This window comes from Somniosus microcephalus, chromosome 6, assembly GCF_052327205.1.
Source record: "Somniosus microcephalus isolate GS21.2 chromosome 6, FLI_Smic_1.0, whole genome shotgun sequence".
In the NCBI taxonomy this organism is placed as follows: Eukaryota; Metazoa; Chordata; class Chondrichthyes; order Squaliformes; family Somniosidae; genus Somniosus; species Somniosus microcephalus.
This window is the reverse complement of record NC_140992.1, coordinates 214,708,858-214,724,966: the sequence shown is the minus strand read 5'-3', so window position 1 is coordinate 214,724,966 and position 16,109 is coordinate 214,708,858. Positions and strand designations below refer to the sequence as shown.

At 42.7% G+C, this 16,109-nt stretch overlaps 1 protein-coding gene across 1 annotated transcript in view; it reads left to right on the top strand.

Moving 5' to 3' along the window:
• The first annotated feature begins 704 nt into the window (after positions 1–704).
• mmp2 (matrix metallopeptidase 2) overlaps positions 705–16,109 on the top strand; it is a 48,321-nt gene continuing 32,916 nt past the window's right edge. The window contains exons 1-5 of the mRNA XM_085991388.1: positions 705–1,081; positions 2,095–2,321; positions 2,962–3,110; positions 10,053–10,181; positions 10,570–10,743. Coding sequence (XP_085847514.1) covers positions 929–1,081; positions 2,095–2,321; positions 2,962–3,110; positions 10,053–10,181; positions 10,570–10,743 — 832 coding nt within the window. The 5' untranslated portion in view covers positions 705–928. The remainder of the gene's footprint in view (positions 1,082–2,094; positions 2,322–2,961; positions 3,111–10,052; positions 10,182–10,569; positions 10,744–16,109) is intronic.

Here is a 16,109-nt window from a genome sequence, read left to right as displayed (position 1 = left end):
TCTGGCATAAAAACAAAAGACTAACCGGCGCCTCCAGGCTTGTGATTGCTAGTCATCCAACAATTTATAGCACACCCTTCAAATTTAAAATTGGCAGGCTTTTCTGCATTTAATATTTTTAAAAGGCGTTATTAAAACAAAGTGCAAATCGTTTTCAAAGTATGTTATAGTGTACCCTTTGATTTGTTTATGTTAAGTTTTGACCAACAACAGTTAACTGGCCAATATTATCCGCCATATGGCTTCAATTAGTTATTAATAATTTTCTGCTGTAACGTCAGGCACATGTTGATTTATTCCATTGCTGCTTCTAATGTCTCGCATTCTTTGTTTTCATTGTTTTTAATCTTTAGACAATGAAGAGAAAAGATGATGTGTGCGGGATCAAATCCTATATTCTTTAGGAACCTATCTAAATCCGAAATCTAACATTTGAATTGTAAGATGAAATCAAAGCCACATTAAGGTAACATTTTTGTAATTTCCATGTACATTGTTTCCGTAAATATGATCGGAATATTGTTCTTTAGAGTTGCTTTTTCACAATTTGGCGTTGGTGTATTTACCAAAAGTACCCTTATCTAAAAGATGCGTGCATTTTCCCTAATACAGTAGTCTTATGTCCAAATATAAGCTTGTGGAAGCTTGTGCTCCAGCTGCCAGAGAATGCATTTCCTTCGGTCGGTTTTTCAACTTCCGCCAGTACTCTTGCTGAGCAGATTGATCCGCGACTGCGCATCTGGAAGTACAAAGGATTTGAGTCGACAGGAGCAAGTAACAACAGCACATTGTTGTCCTGCAGACTGGTACCTGTGATAGCAAACGAGAGAAAAAACAGCATTATGTTTGTGCAGTGAAGGATATCAAACAGACACACCACTACCGCGATTTTTTTTTTGATAACTAGGTGCCTTCCCATTGGAAGAAAATGACTATCAAAACAACCAGCAACTTTTATCGCTTAGTCTTAAAAGTAGCCTTGCTCCAAATCATCGGGGTCCAACAGGCTTTAGCGGCACCGACTGGCATAGTCAAGTTTCCAGGGGATAACAGCACGAAAACAGACAAGGAACTAGCCACTGTAAGTTGGGTAGTCGTTAACTTTCTAACACCGGTGCCTTGCAAATGGCGTTTTATGTTACTGGGCTGATGTTACTTCCACTAGCTGCCAAAATGAAGGAAGCGAATATTTTTCGAGTGTCCCCAGGGATCAAAGTTTGCGTAAAGGTCTCGAAGTGAAAACACAATGGGCCTTGATAACATCTGCTCGTTTTGGCAATGCGGGGCCATTTCTAGCACAGAAACTGTATTATAGATAAGCGGAACCTATTTGTACAAGAAATACTTAATAGTTTAGTAATAGGATTGATGTCTTTTTTTCAATAAATACGTGTGGTCAAAATAAAAATGTATGAGTACAGTTTGGCACATTACAGGAAGAAGTAAAACAGAACAAATGTTATGTTTCAATCTGTTTAGTGTGGCCAAGACATATACATCAAAACATCCAATACTCTGTAAATTAACAATGTATCAAACGTATTTGGATGCCAGTTTATTGCCTCGGATAAATTAGCATCCATTAACGATCATGAAAGTTTGCAAGTATTCTAGCAGTTTTTGTTCGTAACTAAACTGCTGAGGAAGGATGGCAAATATCCAACTGACTCATCGTGACTACAGAATGAATATACAGTGAAGTTATTTCTGCAGATTATTTGCCAAAAGTATGCTTTGAGTTGCAAATTACTAATATACCTGTAAATATTGAAGTTAACATTTTCAAAGTACATTTGAGAAAATCATTCATAATATCAGTCTGAATTAACAAGGCTCCCCCCCCCCCCGCCAAAATTAACGTAGAAGAGAAATCTGTAGTGCAACCCGCAGTGAGAATTATAATCCTATCTAAAATGGTCAGTCCTAACCTTTCCAACACACACACTGAATTTCTCGCATACTGGTAAAGTTTGCAACAGATAAAACCGAAAACTGACTCGCAGCTTTTGCAAATAACTCCGTAACGCTTGACTCAAAGTCCACTCATCTTCCACACACACACACCAAACGTATTCATTTTATGTTTTGAATCAGTTATACTTGAATAAATTCTATGGCTGTCCGAAAGAAAAGTGCGACCTTGTGGTGCTGTCAGACACACTGAAGAAGATGCAGAGATTTTTTGGACTGCCACAAACTGGAGAATTGGATTCCGAGACAGTAAACGTGATGAAGAAGCCGCGATGTGGAGTTCCTGACCTGGCCAATTACAACTTCTTCCCACAGAAGCCCAAATGGGAGGATAAGAGTGTAACTTACAGGTAGGCGTGTATTTACACACGCGGAATCGTTTGTGTAAGGTGCGTTTTAATAGCCGATATAATTGATTTGTAAAGTACTTTTAAATGTTTGGACTCTATTCTGTGTGCATGTTCTGTAAATATGGTGCAGAGAAACATAAAGTACTCAAGTTTTTGATTGTCATATTCCTAGATAATTATTTCATGTTAACTTGTTTTTTTTTACTAAGGATAGGATACTAACTAAAGAAATCTACTGTTCACCAACTCAATGGATGAGAACAAACTTGCAGTTTGCTGTCAAAGATCTCTACAATAGGGAGTGGTTGAAGCCAATAGTATAGATGCATTTAAAGGGAGGCTAGATAAGCATATGAGGGAGAAGGGAATAGAGGATTATGCTGATAGAGTTCGATGAGGAAAGACGGAAGAGGCTCGAGTGGAGCATAAACGTTGGCATGGACTAGTTGGCCCGAATGGCCTGTTTCTGTGCTGTATATCCTATGCAATCCTATGTAATTCTGTCAAACAGGATTTGTTTTTTTAAATATTGTTATAAGGATGCAGTTATTATAGGGGCTGTGAGAAGGGTTTCCGTCATTGCTGTTCTGCATTGCAAACTATCCATTCCAAGCTGAGCTTGTGTCGGTTTTGCTCTCAGGATTTTGGGATACACTCACGATCTGGACTCGGAGACAGTCGATGACGCCTTTGTTCGGGCTTTTCAGGTGTGGAGTAACGTTACGCCACTGAAATTTACACGGATCTTCGATGGAGAGGCGGACATCATGATCAACTTTGGGCGCTGGGGTAACATTGTTTTTCTTGAAAGCTAAGTTACTTTTGGAAGATGTGCAATAAATCCATACTGGATTATTAATATTCAACATGGGTATGTGGTTGGTGATGTCTAAAGGGGAGTTTTAAACAATGCTTCATCATAAAGACACTTAAAATTGATAGTTTTACTGAAAGTATTTGTCAAACCCTTAGTATTGAGCAAATATTTTAGACCAAAACTTCTCGGAACGTAATCTTGGCGTAACCACTGGAATTGTGCCTGCTAGCATCCACCAGCACCAGCACCAGCGCCGCTGGAGTTTGCAGGGTCAATGTGAGGGCACCTGATTAGCATGTGGCAGGTGGGTGCCAGTACCATTCTGGGTGCATCTCTACCACTGACCTGCCCCATGCACTTGGTAGCTGTGGTCTCCGCTTGCCATTGGAGGGTGAGGTGTTCAGGCCCAACTCCAACCAGATTCTCCTTGGTCCCCATGATAAAGGGGTTGATCTTTCCTAAGATCTTCTCTCTTTGAGGGCCAAGGCTGCTTGCCTGGCCTGCACCCCACTGGTGGAGGCCAGTATGCCTCACCTCCCTAGGCGTACCAGCCTCCACTGATACGTTGGGTTGCAATCTATCCTCAGGAGGAGAAACTGCCTGCATAGGGATGTTGGAGATGGAGGTTTTGCCTCTTTTATAAGGCAATTAGGGAACTCCCAAAATTGGCTGCACTGGGTCATTGCCACTTACTTGGGGGTTCACCCAGTTGCCGTTTAGGATTATGGTGGGAGACTAAGAGGAACCCACAAGGAATTTCAGGGCCTTTGTGTTCATCCGTATAAAGACACAATTTATATAATGGCCTGTCATTTCCTCACGGGTGATGGCTTAATTTAATGAATGACTATCCTTTTGGCTGTTCTCTTCTCTAGGCACAAAGGTAATATCTCTTTAAAAAGTTATGTAAGAAATGGCTGAGCTGAGTTGACCCTGTCTTTTCCACCTTAGGGAACGTACAATCGCATTTCCCTCAATCCACCAGATTCAAAATAGCTCCCCTGTTATGAGACCAATAGTAAATCTTCCTAATATGGTGTTAGTGGTATAATTCCATCACCAACAAAGACATATTAAGAAACAGACTCCTTTTAAGTGAGCTTTGGCCATATTATCATCACTGTTATCTTGGATTTCCCATTCAGAAAGGTGCTTTCAAAAACAGTGTTAAGTAAAGTAATTCTATTTAGCTGTAGGTTGACAAAAGAGAAGAGGTTAATTTATCTAGTATTCCAACTCACCCAGCCTAGCATCCAACTGCATTTGAATGTCTCAAATGCCTTTGACTCTATTATCTTATCTGAGAGATAATTCTAAACAAAAACAGCCTCTGTGAAAGGAAGGGGGGAGGGGGAATTTAATTCCCTCCACCCAGTGGCAGTACGGGTGTTAAAGTCAAAGTGGTAGATTTGACGCAGGTTTTCCGCCCCGTCGCCATCTTATCACCACTGGGCATCTGAGGTGCTTGCGAGACAAATGAAGTCTCACGAAGACTTTTAAAATCAGGATCCTATGTCATAGATAGGACCCCAAAGCCATGTTTACAGCCCACAGAGCGTCAATTCTGGACTTCGCTTTTGATATGACATGGATTTTCAGCGCATTGAAATATGCTGCTACAAGCATTCTGTACTTGAGTTGCCAATTTGATCGTTTTAAAACATTTGATCAGATTTTTGTCTGTCTTAGTAATGCACATTCTTTCATCAAAATCTTGGTTCCTTTCAAAATTAGGTAAATTGGAAATTGGGCCTATATATCTTTACATGATTAGATTCTGACCTCTTCCCTCAGTAATTCAGATTTTAATCAAACTGTTTATTGTTTGAAAGAAAATAATTGTTAAAATTAGTAATTAAACTTGATCACTAATCTTTGAAATATACAGAAACATTCAAAATTAGAACAAAATAAGGTTGAAAAATAATAGGCAATTAGTAACATAGCACAAATATATTTTTCACTGAAAGAGCTGCTAAAACATTTGTAGCAGTGCTGAATTATGAATATTAAACTATTTTCATTTTACTGCATTTGAGTTGCCTGCCCATTTTATCTTTACTTTCCTCCCCAACATTTTGGTTTATTTGTGCCATGCAGCAAATGCCTCCGAAAGTGCTGCTGATAACCTGCCCACGAGGAACTGACTTGTTCATTTGTTTAGATTTTATTTTTGTGCGGAAATACCTCAACTGTGTTCAATGTCTTTTCCAAAAGCATGGCTAAGACCAGTAACGTGCTTTGTTGTTAATGGTTCTTACAGCCAATACATCAGCACCAGTTGTACCTTGATTCTATTTGAAAAATTTTCATAACTCCTTTCAAAATCTTTTGGATGCAGGTGGGGTATTTTTGTAATATTATTATTCCTAGTGTGGATTTATTTTTTTGAGGAGGGCTTCAATATCAAAGATAACATAAGCAATTTTTATAGTAAAAGAGAAGTCGTGTATGAACATATCAAAATGAGAGGTGCATATAGGTACCAACGATATAGGAAAAAACCGGGATGAGGTCCTAAAAGCTGAATATAGAGAGTTAGGAGGTAGAAGGAGGCCACAGTAAATAATAATTCTAAAAGGTCTAAAGTGTTAAAAAAACAAGCCTGAAGGCTTTATGTCTTAATGTGAGGAGCATTCCTAATAAGGTGGATGAATTAGCTGCGCAAATAGATGTAAACGGATATGATATGATTGGGATTACGGAAACATGGCTCCAGGGTGACCAAGGCTGGGAAGTCAACATCCAGGGGTATTCAATATTCAGGAAAGACAGGCAAAAAGGAAAAGGAGGTGGGGTAGCATTGCTGGTTAAAGAGGAGATTAACACAATTGTAAGGAAGGATATTAGCTCTGATGATGTGGAATCTGTATCGGTAGAGCTGAGAAATACCAAGGGGCAGAAAACATTAGTGGGAGTTGTATACAGACCCCCAAACAGTAATGCGGAGGTTGGGGATAGCATTAAACGGGAAATTATTGATGCGTGCAATAAGGGCACAGCAGTTATCATGGGTGACTTTAATCTACATATAGATTGGGCTAACCAAATTAGTAACAATACTGTGGAGGAGGAATTCCTGGAATGTATACGGGATGGTTTTCTGGACCAATATGTGGAGGAACCAACGAGAGATCAGGCCATCTTAGACTGGGTATTATGTAATGAGAAAGGAATAATTATCAATCTTGTTGTGCAAGGCCCCTTGGGGCGGAGCGATCATAATATGATAGAATTCTTCATTAAGATGGGGAGTGAAGTAGTTGACTCAGAGACTAAGGTCCTGAATTTAAATACGATGGTATGAGGCGCGAGTTGGGTAGGATTGATTGGGGAATGTTACTCAAAGGGTTGACGGTGGACAGGCAATGGCAAACATTTAAAGATCGCATGGATGAACTACAGAATTTGTTCATCCCTGTTTGGCATAAAAATAAAACAAAAAAAGTGAATCAACCGTGGCTAACAAGGGAAATTAGGGATAGCATAAATCCAATGAGAGGACATATAAATTGGCCAGAAAAAGCAGCAAACCTGAGGATTGGGAGCAGTTTAGGATTCAGCAAAGGAGGACAAAGGGATTAATTAAGAGGGGGAAAATAGAGTCTGAGAGTAAGCTTTCAGGGAACATAAAAACTGACTGTAAAAGCTTCTATAGATATGTGAAGAGAAAAAGATTGGTGAACTCAAGCCTAGGTCCCTTGCAGTCAGAATCAGGGGAATTTATAATGGGGAACAAAGAAATGGCTGACCAATTAAATACATAGTTTGGTTCTGTCTTCACAAAGGAGGACACAAATAACCTCCCAGAGATGTCGGGGAACATAGGGTCTAATGAAAGGGAGGAACTGAATGAAATCAGTATTTGTAGGGAAATGGTGTTAGGGAAATTGATGGGATTGAAGGCCGATAAATCCCCAGGGCCTGATAATCTACATCCTAGGGCACTTAAGGAAGTGGCCCTAGAAATAGTAGATGCATTGCTGGTTATCTTCCAAAATTCTACAGATTCTGGAACAGTTCCCATGGATTGGAGGGTAGCTAATGTTACCCCACTATTCAAAAAAGGTGGTAGAGGGAAAATGGGGAATTATAGACCGGTAAGCCTGATATCGGTAGTGGGGAAAATGCTAGAGTCCATTATAAAAGATGTAATAGCAGAGCACTTGGAAAACAGTGACAGGATCGGACAAATTCAACATGGATTTACAAAAGGTAAATCGTGCTTCACTAATCTAATGGAATTTTTCGAGGATGTAACTGGTAGAATAGATAAGGGAGAACCAGTGGATGTGGTGTATTTGGACTTTCAGAAGGCTTTCGATAAGGTCCCACATAAGAGATTAGCGTGTAAAGTTAAGGCACATGGGATTGGGGGCAAGGTACTGACTTGGATAGAGAACTGGTTGGCAGACAGGAAGCAAAGAGTTGGAATAAACGTGTCTTTTTCCGAGTGGCAGGCAGTGACTAGTGGGGTACCGCAGGGATCGGTCCTAGGGCCCCAGCTATTCACAATATATATTAATGATCTAGACGAGGGAACTAGATGTAATATCTCCAAGTTTGCAGATGACACAAAGCTGGGTGGGCGTGTGTGCTGTGAGGAGGATGCCGAGAAACCCCAGTATGATTTGGACAGGTTGGGTGATTGGGCAGAAGCATGACAGATGCAGTATAATGTGGATAAATGCGAGGTTATCCACTTTGGTGGCAAAAACAGGATGGCAGATTATTATCTGAACGGCAATAGATTGGGAGGAGGGGAAGTGCAACGAGACCTGGGTGTCCTTGTGCACCAGTTGCTGAAGGTAAGCATGCAGGTGCAGCAGGCGGTTAAGAAGGCAAATGGTATGTTGGCCTTCGTAGCGAGAGGGTTCGAGTGCAGGAAGAAGGATGTCTTGCTGCAGTTGTACAGGGCCTTGGTGAGACCACACCTTGAGTATTGTGTGCAGTTTTGGTCACCTTATCTGAGGAAGGATGTTCTTGCCATGGAGGGAGTGCAGCGAAGATTCACCAGACTGATACCTGGGATGGCAGGAATGACGTATGAGGAGAGATTGGGTCGATTGGGGTATACTCGCTGGAGTTTAGAAGAATGAGAGGGGATCTCATTGAAACTTATAAAATTCTAACAGGACTAGACAGACTAGATGCAGGAAGGATGTTCCCGATGGCGGGGGAGTCCATAACCAGGGGTCAGGATAAGGGGTAAGCCATTTAGGACAGAGATGAGGAGGAATTTCTTCACCCAGAGAGTGGTGAACCTGTGGAATTCTCTGCCACAGAAGGCAGTTGATGCTAATTCATTAAATATATTCAAGAAGGAGTTAGATATATTTCTTAAGGCTAAATGGATCAAGGGATATGGGGACAAGGCAGGGACAGGCTACTGAGTGTGGATGATCAGACATGATCTCATTGAATGGCGGAGCAGGCTCGAGGGGCCGAATGGCCTACTCCTGCTCCTAGCTTCGATGTTTCTATGTTTCTATGAGAGGCAGGAAAAGACCATCTAGCCTGTCCCATATAGTTGTGATGCCTTATGTATCATGACAGAGATATTCCCTACCCACCTGGAGCCATGTATTCTCCTAGGAGAGTGAAAATCCAGATAAAAACCCAGGCCAATTAGGGAATAAAATCTTGCAAATTCCTCTCTGACCCCTTTAGTTGATCAAAACTAGTCCAGGAGATCACATTGACCTTGTTTTGTATTACAGGGCACCTACCTCTTGTACAAGGTGATCTCCGCCCTAGCCAGAATCAGGTCCAGCTCTCTCTTGAAGGAATATAGCGAATCAGTGTTCACTGCATGCGTTGGCAACTTGTTCCTCAGATCCACTATTCTCTGGCAAAAGAAGAACTGCCTAACATCCAACCTAGTTCTGTCCTTACACAACTTGTAAGCGGGACCCCTGGGCCTCCCTAACCTATCTAATTGAAATAATTGGCCCATGTAAACACAATCTAGTCCCTACATTATTTTATGAATCTAGATCAAATTGACCCTGAGTCTACACTTCTCCAAAGTATGAGCATGAATATTGGGTAGCTAAGGTCTTTTAAACTGGAAATCAAACTGTGGCCACCTCTGCACACTTTCCAATACCTCAATATCCCCACCATGTGAGGAGGCCAAAACTGGACACTGTATTCTAACTGAGGCCTAACCAAGGTCTTATACAAGGACAAAATGATACGATTTGTTTGTAGTGAATTGTCCTGTGATTACAAACTTGAGCCTTGTTTGCTTTAGTTGTAGTTTCACAGCACTGATCATGAACCTTTAGAGAGTGATGCATTATAACAACCAGATCTTTTTCTTTCACCACTGGCTACAATTCTGTTCCCTGTAGAGTGTGTATATATTTAGCATTAGACATGCCCACGTCCATAACATTGCACTTTTCTAAGTTAACGTAATTTGCCAAACACAGGCCCATTCCCTCAATACATTGCGATCTGCTTTCAGCCGTTTAGTATCCTCTACAGTCCTAACACTCGCACATAGCTTTGTATCATCCACAAACTTGCGGATAATTCCCCCAACACCTCCGTCTAGGTTATTAACGAATATAGTGATGGAAAATAATAGTTAAATCTAGTGTGAACATAAATATAGAAACAAATTAAATTGTTTATGTATTATTTTCATTCTCTATACTCAAAGATTGCTATTGCCATTTCTTACAAATATTTATTGTATGCAGTTGTGTGTTATGATGGCACAGGAAAACTGAAAAGCGAATGCTACCTCCATAACTTGTGTCGCAAAACATTAGTGATGATTCAGTGCATTCTGCTTAACGCCTGTGACATTGACCAAATTGTAAAACATTTTTGAGATGGCCAAAGGTAAAAGTTGTTCTGTAATTAAAATAAGTGATGTGCAGCGTAATTTTAACTTTTTCCAGAACATGGTGATGGATACCCATTCGATGGGAAGGATGGGCTCCTGGCACATGCCTTTGCCCCAGCGAAGGGAATTGGTGGTGATTCTCATTTTGATGACGATGAGTTCTGGACTCTGGGTGAAGGACAAAGTATGCAGTCATCTGTTTAACCGCGGTGCATTCATTTTAGTCACACATCTTTTGTTCATGCTTGATTTGATTTGAACCTTGTCATTAAATGTTAAACTTTGCATTAAACAATGTTTTGCAAATTGTGTTAGTTTATACTACAATAATGGACCATAACATAACCACTAATAGAGACTACTTTTAATGTTGCTCAGGTTTCAGACATTCTAAAGTATGATTTTTTAATTATTTCATGATCGCCAGGTGCCCTCAAATTCTAAGCTTTGATTAAGTGTGCATACATTTAATCTACACAAAACTATTATCACTGCTAATATTGATATCGACTATAGGATATTAAAATAATTACATTTCATAATCACAGTTTTACAATATTTGTATTTTACAGTTATTAAGGCAAGATATGGGAATGCAGAAGGTGAATTTTGCAAATTTCCTTTTTTGTTTAATGAGAAGGAATATACTAGCTGCACTACCGATGGCCGTAGCGATGGATTCCCCTGGTGTTCCACAACTTCCAATTTCGATGTAGATTCAAAATATGGATTCTGTCCTCATGAATGTAAGTTTTCTGTTTTAACTGGTGTTTTCAGTTCAACAACAACAGCTTGCATTTATATAATGCTTTTCATATAGAAAAAATGTCCCAAGGTGCTTCACAGAGGCACAATCAGACAAGAATGGTTGCTGAGTCAAAGGTGGGGTGACCAAAAGCTTGGTCAAAGAGGTGGGTTTTAAGGAGGACCTGAAGGGAGGAGAGGGAGGTGGAGAGGCAGAGGGCTTTAGGGAGGGATTTGCACAGCATGGGGCCTGAAGACAGCTGAAGTCACGGCTGCAAATGGTGGGGTGCAGGGATAGGATTGGTGCACAAAAGGCCAAAATCAGAGAAACAGAGAGTTTGTTTTAGGGGCTGTTGGGCTGTCGGAGCTTACAGAGATAGGGAGGAGTGAGGCCATGAAGGGATTTAAACATGAGAATGAGAATTTTAAATTGGAGAAGTTGGATGAATGGAAGCCAATTTAGGTTAGCGAGGACAGGAATGGTGGATGAGCAAGACTTGGTGCAGGTTAGGATATGGGCAGTAGAGCTTTGGATGAACTAAAGTTTGCAAAGCATGGAGAATAAGAAGCCAGTCAAGAGAGCTTTGGAATAGTCGAGTCTGGAGGTGACAAAGTTATGCATGGAAGTTTCAGCAACAGGTGGGCTGTACCAGGGCAGCGGCAGGTGAGTTATGGAGGTACAAGTAGGTTGGTCTTTGTGATGGAGAGAATATGGGTTTGGATGCTCCGCTGAGGATCGAACAGCATGCTAACAATCTGGTTCAACCTGAGACAGTGACTGGGGAGAGGGATGGAATTGGTGGCAATAGTACAGGGTTTGTGGAAGGGGCCAAAGACGATGGCTTTGGTCTTCCCAATGTTTAACTGGAGGAAAATGCGGCTCATCCGGGACTGGATGTCAAACAAGCAGTCTGAAAGCACAAAGCCAAGTGAAGTGGTGGAGAGGTAGAACTGGGTGTCATCAGTGTACATTTAGAACCTGACCCCATGTCTTTGAATGATGTCACTAAGGGGCAGTATATAGACGAGGAAGAGGAGGGACCCAGGATGGATCCCTGGAGGACTCCAGAGGTAACAGTGTTGGAGCAGGAAAAGAAAACATCTCTGGAGATGCCCTGGCTACAATTGGATAGATAAGAGTGGAACCAAATGAGGGCAGTCCCACTGAGCTGGACAACAGAAGAGAGATGTTGGAGGAGGATGGTGTGGTCAACCGTATCAAAGGGTGCGGAGAGGTTGAGGAGGGGAAAAAGGACCGCAGTCACAGGGTATATCATTTGAGACTTTGATTTGGGCCATTTCAAGGGCACAAACATGATTGAAGAGATTACATTTGCATTTAATAATTTGCAAGCTCCTTCTCTAAAATCAGAGACTTATGCTGGAGTATGATTCCACAGACCCATGTCACTGTAATTTGGTCAGTAGTGGGAACTGGCTGACATTATTCATAACCTAAATTATTGAAGCAAGTTGTAACAACCCTATTGGCAATCTACTGAGATCATCCAACTCAACATAATACCTCGATTGAACCTGGAACCTTCCTGATCTTTGTGGCTTATTACCACACTGGGTGTTGCCTTTATCCACTAAGGTACCAGGTTCTGTTTCATAGCTACTGACGTATTGTGGATCAGTGAATTTAATAAATTACACTACATAGTGTTGAATATCACAGATGTAAATATTGCAAAAATAGGCTCTATTGCCTGTAATATAAATATTTTGTGGTGTGTACCAATTTTTTAATACTTTGTAGTGAAACTGTGACTATTATACTAGTAAGAGTGTGACAACTTGCTTTTAGTTGAGAACAGCACTTTGATCAACCTAAAAATTTCCATTTATGGTGCTATTATTCTGCTGCTGTTATTATGCTTTTGTTTAGCAGTGTAGACATGTGATTTCTCTCAGGCACAAAAGAAGTGTGTTTCTACTTCTTTTTGTTGCTGCGTATTCATATGAGTCAACAGTATGCTCAAATCTATTATAGACATAATTAATCTTAAGCTGCATTTTTAACCAGCAGGCAGTATCCATAATAACCTACAGTTCAACCAATTTACTGCAGCTGGAGCTGGATGATGTTAACTATGAGTCATTTAAACAGATGTTCATGTTTCTTTAACAAAAATAATGTTGAAATATAGCTCCTAATACAAAAGCAACAAACAGAAAATGCTGGTAATTCTCAGCAGATCTGATGAAAGGTCACCGACCGGAAATGTTAACTCTGGCTGGAATTTTCTGTACCTGGGCAGGCCGGGTGCAGGCGGTCGGCGTGGCAGGTTGTGACCCCGTTCTTGCTTCCATCCCGCTGCAGAAATCGACTTTGCGCTAATAGGGCCTGATGGCATCATCGATGACGTGTTTTCCGCTGGGATATTTAAAGGAGCCATGGCCACATTGCATTTGAAGGTTCATCTAGGAGTGTGCAGTCACTGCACTGGAGGGTTTGATTGCTCCAAACACTTGGAGTCATGACTGCACAGAGGCAGAAGGCAGCACCCAGGTGCGCTGAAGACTCCCTCTATATGCTTGTGGAGGGAGTCAGAGCATGCAGGAAGGTCCTCTTTCCTTTGAATGGGCAGAAGAACCTCCTCAGGAGACAAAAAGAGCCTGGCTCCAAATTGCAGAGGAGGTGAACAGCAGGGATGTGTTCAGGAGGACCTGGGTGCAGTGCCGAAAACGTTCAATGATCTCATTAGATCAGGAAAGGTGAGTACAAAGCCACACTCAACTTCATCCTGCTGTGCCTCTCTTCACATCCCCATCACCCTGCCTTCCCTACCCTAATCCTACACATCTTTACTCACACCAACATACCTTGCACTTCCATCCATCCCTCTCTATCTACATTATCACATCCCCATCTGACTAACCATGCCTCACACTCGCCCTCATCCTAATGCAAACATACCAACTAACAACATTGCCATCCCACTCCATAATAGTCTCCCTCTAAAGATGTAACCTATCCATTCCTTACACTCATTCCATCACTCTCACTCAACCTTCTCTTCTTTCCATCTTTGCAGGAAAAGACAGCCCACAATAAGAGGGAGAGGGTGAGAACTGGAGGTGGGTCTCCATCATTTACCATCCTCACAACAGCAGAGGAGGCTGTGTTAGAAGCATCAGGAGTGGCCGAGCAACTAGAGGTGGGAGACGGAGAGAGGGGGACATCTCAGCAAACTGGTGACAGAATTACATATCATACAGCTACATGGCATACATAGTCACTCATATAGGGACTGATGTCAGCAGCTACTGAATGGTCATCATGTGCATAATGGTATCTGTACCCATTCCTCATATGGCATATCTAACTCATCTCTTTACTTTCCCACAGGTCCATCAAGAGCCGCCCCCCCCCCCCCATTGTCCAGGAGCAAGAGGAAGATGACTCCTCAGGGGAGCCTCCAGCTTCTGAGGACGCAGCATCACCAGACATGAGCGCACCCAGCACCAGCGCAGAGACACACACCTCGGTGGGTCCTACACGACATAGAGTAGTGTTGTCACCTGCTAAGTCACAAGTGAGCAAGAGCAGATGGTGGAGCAGGGACAGCAGTGGAGACTCCTCGCCGGAGGGCATGGGACGCTCCCAGCTCTGCTCGGCTGCATGCAGACACTGAGCCTCAGGGGCCATCGAGAAAGAGGGCGATCCTGGAGGTGCAGGGGGCTCTGACAGGTTTTGCGACCGTGATGTATGCAAATGTTCAGAGAATGGAGGAGTCCATCTTCAACATGACCAGCATCGTGTCACAGGCGATGGAGACTGTAGGCTCTTCTATGGATAGGATGGTCACCTGCATGGAGCAACTAATGTGCCACTCACAGGAGCACATGGTCTCTAAGGAGAATAGGTGGTTATGGAGAATGGATGGCTATCTATGGAGGATAGATGGCAGACACTCATAGACCTCCTCTCTAAGAGGGATGTCAGTGTAGACGTGGGTCCTCATGGCCCCACTGATGTGCAGCAAGGTGCTCTCCAGCTCCTTGCTAGCAGGGAAGTGCGGGCAGCCCATGAGAGGGATGACAGTGAGAAGGGACATGGAAGTGTGGGCTCCTCTCAAAATGGAGCCACCCCGTCAGTCAGAGCCCCACATGGCCAAGTCTGCCGCTGCACAGTCACAAGCGGAGGAGACTTTGGCGAGGCTGTCACAGGCTCCAAAACCCAAATGACGTTCACCAAAATTGTCTAAGCAGTCGCAGCAGGGTAGTGAGCAGGCCAGCTCTACCTCTGCTGAAGCCACAGGGGTAGCACCGCATAGAAGCACGTGTAACAGAAATATGACACACAAGTAGATTCACAAGGGTAGCCACTTGGGTGTTTTATTCACTGTTAATGTCAAGTTTCCGTTAATGTGATGTCAGCCATAAAAATATTTAGTTTCAAAAATTTCCGGTCTTGGACAAATTTTGTGCACCTTTGGAAGTGGCTTAGTAAGTTGCAGTGAGTGATGAGACATAACAGTACCTCCAGCAATGGTGGCCATTGTGAAAGGAATGGCTGGGTCATTGTAGGGATCCTTTATGGTGGTGCCAACCTGGTGCATCATGTGGCAGCCATTTGGGTATACTGCATAAAGGTAAGTAAATCTGACCATGAAGAGGCCATCCCTGGCCTCCCGGGCAGCAATGTGCTTGGGTGCTGCTGGGATCTGGCCCATAGGTACCTCCAGCTCCTGCTCCTCCTCGTCTTCCAGCTGATGCTCCTCCTCCTGCCCCATCTCCTCTGAAGAGGCTGTGTGACCAGAGCCTTGCTCCTCATGCAGCGCTAATCCTTGCTGCTGCGCTATGTTGTGCAAGGCGCAGCAGACAACGACAATTCTGGAGATCCTGGGTGGTGTGTACTGAAGGGCTCCTCCAGATCTGTCAAGGCATCTGAAGCGCATTTACAGCATGCCTATTGTCTGCTCTATGACACATCTGGTGAAAATGTGGCTTTCATTATATCTCTCCTGGGCCTCAAGGGTGTCATGAGCCATGTCTTCAGTGGATAGCCCTTGTCATAGAAACATAGAAGATAGGAGCAGGAGTAGGCCATTCGGCCCATCGAGCCTGCTCCGCTATTCAATGAGATCATGGCTGATCATCCAAATTCAGTACCTTGTCCCTGCCTTCTCCCCATATCCCTTGATCCCTTTAGCATTAAGAAATATATCTAACTCCTTCTTGAATATATTTAATGAAACGGCCTCAACTGCCTTCTGTGGTAGAGAATTCCACAGGTTCACCACTCTCTGGGTGAAGAAATTCCTCCTCATCTCTCTCCTAAATGGCTTACCCCTTATCCTTAGACTGTGACCCCTGGTTCTGAACTCCCCGGCCATTAGGAACATCCTTCCTGCATCTA